At 42.8% G+C, this 5,580-nt stretch overlaps 1 protein-coding gene across 1 annotated transcript in view; it reads left to right on the top strand.

Annotated features, from left to right (window-relative positions):
* Positions 1–5,580, top strand: part of LOC101860550 (condensin complex subunit 1) — a gene marked incomplete at both ends in the record, with an annotated part of 38,508 nt that overhangs the window by 12,483 nt on the left and 20,445 nt on the right. The window contains 6 exon segments of the mRNA XM_035973616.1: positions 717–952; positions 1,839–1,955; positions 2,530–2,630; positions 3,355–3,461; positions 3,751–4,004; positions 4,878–4,962. Coding sequence (XP_035829509.1) covers positions 717–952; positions 1,839–1,955; positions 2,530–2,630; positions 3,355–3,461; positions 3,751–4,004; positions 4,878–4,962 — 900 coding nt within the window.

Genomic DNA, 5,580 nt, shown 5'->3' with positions numbered 1-5,580 from the left:
AAATCAAGTTGATTAAAATATAAAAAAATCAACTGATTTAAATCACCCCAGCTCTGATTTCAATTATGGGGGGAAAAAAGTAAATTGAATACAGTTTTATTATACAGTGAAAGCAGACTTTTAAGCATGATTATATTAGATCTAGTCTACTAAACCTTATATCTGTTTTATGAAACCAAGGAAAGGAATTCTGAATGTTGAAATATGTTAAAAACTGAATAAAAATAATTTAAAAGAAATTGATTTAAATCACTGATTTTTATTTTAAAAATCAAGTTGATTTAAATTTAAAAAATCAACTGATTTAAATCAACCCAACCCCCTGTTGGGTTTTGAACAAGTTTGGAAGCTTAAGGTTATATTTTTCTAGTGGGTGGTTGGCGGTGCTCCTCCTGTCCGATCAAACCACTGTCGTCCCCATGTCTCCTCCTTTTCTGTGTTTGCTACTCTATTGTAACCCCTCTAATCTGCGGCACTCATATTGCTTATTTGCATTGCAAGTGCCATAAAACTCATACTAAAGTTAAACTTATTTTTACAGCTTTTCCTATTAAGAATAAAGACGATGAGGGCTCATGGGTAAAATATTTGTGCTGAATTGGTTGACAGATACTGAGGGTTGTAGCAGTCTGAGGACTTTATTTCCAATTTTCCTGTCTCTCGTTTTGCCCTTAGTCTCATGACACCAAGTTTTTTTGTCGTCATTTCTGAGGCAGCTGCCCGTGGAAGATTTGCGCAGCAACTATGAGAAAGAGAAGGCTCAGCTGAAGGAGATGAACCCTACAGCCGAGGTAGCGGAGACTGTGCAGGAACCGGAGGTCGGGGGAGAGTGGGCGGAGCTTGAGGACGAGCTGGTGCGGGCGATGGAGGGTCTGGATGTCTCTGTGAAGTCTGAGGAGGAGGAGGAGGAGGAGTCTGCCGCTCTGATTGGGGGGGAGGACAGTGCTGATGAGTGAGTGGTTTGTGTGATAGGAGGGGAGGGGAGGACAGGGCTGATGAGTGAGTAGTTTGTGTGATAGGAGGGGAGGGGAGGACAGGGCTGATGAGTGAGTGGTTTGTGTGATAGGAGGGGAGGACAGGGCTGATGAGTGAGTGGTTTGTGTGATAGGAGGGGAGGACAGGGCTGATGAGTGAGTGGTTTGTGTGATAGGAGGGGAGGACAGGGCTGAGTGAGTGGTTTCTGTGGCATTAGAAGCGGAGAACACTAATAAATGAGTGTTTTTTGTGTGACAGAGTTCAGAGTTCAAGGTACAAGGGGGAAATGATAAATTAATAGACTGGTAGTCTGTTTTGTAATTTCACATTACCTTTGACATAACAGTAACACACACGCACACGCGCGCGCGCACACACACACGCGCACACACACACACATATACATATGTATGTACACAGAAGCATTTGTAGAAAGTATTTCTGTATCAATTAGAGGTGTTGCAAGAGAGGAACCTACAAAGGAAAGGAGGAGGAGCGAGAACTCTAGATGTCAGAACAGGCACCGAACATGTACATTTCTGCACAGTTGTGTGTGTGTGTGTGTGCTCGGTTCTTTTCATTACTGGAGTGAGAGAGAGAGGAATAAAACAAAGTGAAAGAGGGAGGGATGGAGCGAAAGGATGACACTTGGAACTAATGTTTTTGCACTAGTGTAAAATGGATGGGACACTTTCCTTGTGGAAGTGGCTTGTATAGGTGTACTGTGGGAATCACTATTGTCCTTGTTACTATTATACTTATTATTTGATTCATGAGAATGATGGTACTATAGTATATGTTGAGAAGCCAGGAATGTACCGTACACCGTGTGTTGAAGCATGGTCCTGTTTCTGTGTCCTCAGAGTTCTCCAGAGAGTCGTCTCCCTGCTGGAAGGCAAGGAGTGGCACAAGGCCGTGGCGCTGGTGTCTGCTGCCAAGGACAACTTTCCTGACCTTCCTGTGTTCTCGGCAGAGGCAAAGTGAGCAGAACGAGAGACTTAGCCATTGGTTACTTGCTCTTTCACGCAGTGTCACAAACTGATTTACTTTTATTGTGACCAGAGCAATAAGCCTCATGTTTTGGCCACAACTATTGTGACCAGAGCAATAAGCCTCATGTTTTGGCCACAACTATTGTGACCAGAGCAATAAGCCTCATGTTTTGCCCACAACTGAGTTTTCTGTCATATTAGGTTCATGAAAAAGTTTCTTTACTGTAACACCAAGAACATTGTCTCTTATTGAGCATAGCTAGTTTCTGAAACAGCTACAGTACAGGCAGTTTTTGTACCTAGTTGATGTAGCGAAAAAATCTGTCTTCTATTCTGACTTTGAGTTTTTTATTCTTTATGTTGTAATGTAACTTGGATTACTTAAAAAGTGTTTAGTCACTTTGAACATTTTTATTTCCTACCTGTGTCCAATTATTGAGCTAATCATACTTGTCCAATCTATGAGCTAAATTCTAAAGACTTCTCTTTTCAATAATGATTAACTAGCAAAATTTTTATGAAGTGCTAAATAAAAATTTTTTTGTATCTGTTGTGTGTGCAGGAGCGACTCTAGTGATGAGATGGAGGGTGAGGAGGAGGGCAAGGAAAGCCGCGCCAGTGAACAGGAAGTTTTGTTGACGGCAATCAAGAATGTGTTTCATCGTAAGTGCTGCTTGATGGAGTATGTGTTTGTACTTGCTGGGCTCGGTTGCTTGTCTTAATTCCAGGTAGTTTTTGTTCTTTTGCCAGATTTTGCTTTCCAAATCTACCAAAGTTTGTTACTTTTAAAAACATGAAATAAGACAACATTCCTTTGTATTCCCCTGTTTGTTGTGAGGAATGATTCTGGGGGAGCTTTATACCCTTTTGCTCCATGTCCTATGTTATTAGAATAAATAAATCATTCCAAATTTGTGGAACGCAAATTCCAGCTCTCCAACAAGCTCTGTGTGCAATACAGTCTGTATTACTGAGCCCACCTCTGTTGGTTTTCCTCTTTGTAACAAGATATTGTCACAACAGAAGAAATTACTGTAAAACCTCGGTATATTATCATGTCTTTGGACTCAAGATTTACAGCGTCTTGGTCTTGGGACACATTAACCAAAGAGTAAAAAACACTAACTGAGACTCCGGACCAGAGAGTGAACGTCACAGCCGATAACTTCCTTGGAAGTCAAGAGTGTTTATCGAGTGTTCCTGGGTCTGCTGGGAGAACAATAGTTGTAGAGGACCTAAAGCTTTATACTGTAGAGGATGGATATGTATCATATTATAGAAATGCAAATATGACTATTATGCTAGTATGTGTATGTTGTAACCAGGTTTCACTATACCTGCTTGCCCTACCTTCTCCTCACTAGTCTGTCTGTCTGTCTTGCCCCAGACATGAAGCAACCAATACACCTGCAGGCCGTGCCCGATGTCCCGACAGCTGACGACAGCGTGGCCGCGGAGATTGCCAAGCAGCAGACGCTGGTGCAGTACCTCAAGGTCGGGTTTGACGCTTTCGCTCCTTGGTTCAGTTGACTTTTCCCTTTTTTCTGTTTTGGAGTTTCCCTAGTTTTGTCGCACAGCCCTTTACATAGTGCTGACAATTTGGGGCAGGGATGACCTTGACTGTCAACTTCTTTTATTGCCTTTCGTTTGAGTTATTTGGAAGAGAAAATGTTCATCACTCTGGTCAAGTTATGTAGATTTCAGTCTTTTTTTCAACCTTCTAAAGGAGATCTTTTACAAACACAAACTCACTAGTTTTCCTCTCCCCCCCTCCCCTGTACAGAACTCCCTGACATTTGCCAGCCAAGTCCAGCAGTGTATCCCCGTCATCTGCCAGCTGCTGGGCTCCAAGAATAGCTCAGACGTCCTTGAGGCGGTCCAGTTCTTTGTGACCGCCGTCCAGTTTGGCGTGTCGGCCGCCCAGGTCGGAGTGCGGAGGATGCTGGTCCTGGTCTGGTCGCAGGAACAGACGGTGCGTGAGGCAGTCGTTGAGGCGTACAGGACGCTCTACCTCCAGCCCAAGGAGAAGAATCAGAGGTGATGGTAACTTGTGTGGTTGTAGACTTATAATTGTAGGGGTTGAACACGGGACGCTCTACCTCCAGTCCAAGGAGAAGAATCAGAGGTGATGGTAACTTGTGTGGTTGTAGACTTATAATTGTAGGGGTTGAACACGGGATGCTCAATATCCAACCCCAAGAGAAAAATGAGAAGTAACGGTAATTTCTGGGTGTGTTGAACACAGCAGCGTGTGTGATAGTGTGGGTTTTCTTTACTATTCCACCAAGAACAAGCCCATGTTAATGTGTGGGACATTTGTACATATCTCTTCCCTTCATGCGAGTTGAACTCACTATGTTTACGTACAAGCTGGAATCACAGCAAGTAATCTGTTCATCTGAGGCATGCTTCACTTCATCTGAGGCATGCTTCAGTTCATCTGTGGTAAGACTTGCGGAGAGAATGTTGACATATTGTGGCCTTCATTCATCATTTCATCATTGTCACATATGGCAAAAGGCAAGGTTTTCAGGGGAAGCAACACACTTTTATTTCAGATAGGACCTTATCTTTTCAAATACTAACTGTTTAAGAAGTTAAAATCCATTACAGTTTGAAGAATAGGAATTAGACTAGGACTAACTGTCAGGCACAGATGACAGGAACACGGAAAGCCCGAAGTCACGGATAGTTTCTACAATGTTCCATTCCCCGACTGATGTCTATTTAATTTTTTGTTTACATATCGACCCAAATTTTAGATGTGTCAAACACATTTGTCAATCTCTTGACTTGTTTGAGTTGTCTGTGCCTGACTCTACTTGGTTTTCAGTTTAAAAAAAAAAATTTGGCACAGTCCAATGTTGAATGATGACGACGACAGTATGTTTTGAACATGACACTTTTCAGAAATGTGGCCGTGTCTGTGGTGAAGAACCTGACGGCCCTGCTGGTCGGGGCCACCGTCGGTGACTTGGCCTCGCTGGAGACTTTGGTAAGCTGGTCCGTGTCTTTTGTATGGGGCTGAGTGCTCTTTTCCATCTGTGTGTCTTTTTTTTGATGTAGTCATTGTTTCCCTCTTCTGATCCTGTCTGTCAGTTGGTGCTGTGGTCTAGTTTTCTCTTTCTTTCCTATCATTACTATCAAACATCTGTCGTCCTTATCTGTCCTCTTTTTTTGTGTTTGTTACTCCTGTGACACCTAATCTTCAGCGCTTATATAACCTAATTGTGTTGCAAGTGCTGTAAAATGCTTACTAAAGCAAACGAAAAACTTATATTAAAACTGTGGTCAGCCTGAGCGGAAGTTTCTGTCTGTCTTTGGCGTGTCTCTTCTGCAGTCTTTGTGGTCAGCCTGAGCGGAAGTTTCTGTCTGTCTTTGCCATGTCTCTTCTGTAGTCTTTGTGGTCAGCCTGAGCGGAAGTTTCTGTCTGTCTTTGCCGTGTCTCTTCTGTAGTCTTTTGCACTAGAAACTTCAAAAGTCTTTGGTCTCTGCATGTTCTAACTGTCTCTGCATGTTCTAACTGTTTCTGCATGTTCTAACTGTCTCTGCATGTTCTAACTGTCTCTGCATGTTCTAACTGTCTCTGCATGTTCTAACTGTCTCTGCATGT

The sequence above is a fragment of the Aplysia californica genome, unplaced genomic scaffold (genome assembly GCF_000002075.1).
Source record: "Aplysia californica isolate F4 #8 unplaced genomic scaffold, AplCal3.0 scaffold01533, whole genome shotgun sequence".
Lineage (NCBI taxonomy): Eukaryota > Metazoa > Mollusca > Gastropoda > Aplysiida > Aplysiidae > Aplysia > Aplysia californica.
Note: the sequence above shows the minus strand (reverse complement) of the source record. Positions and strands in the feature narration are given on the sequence as shown.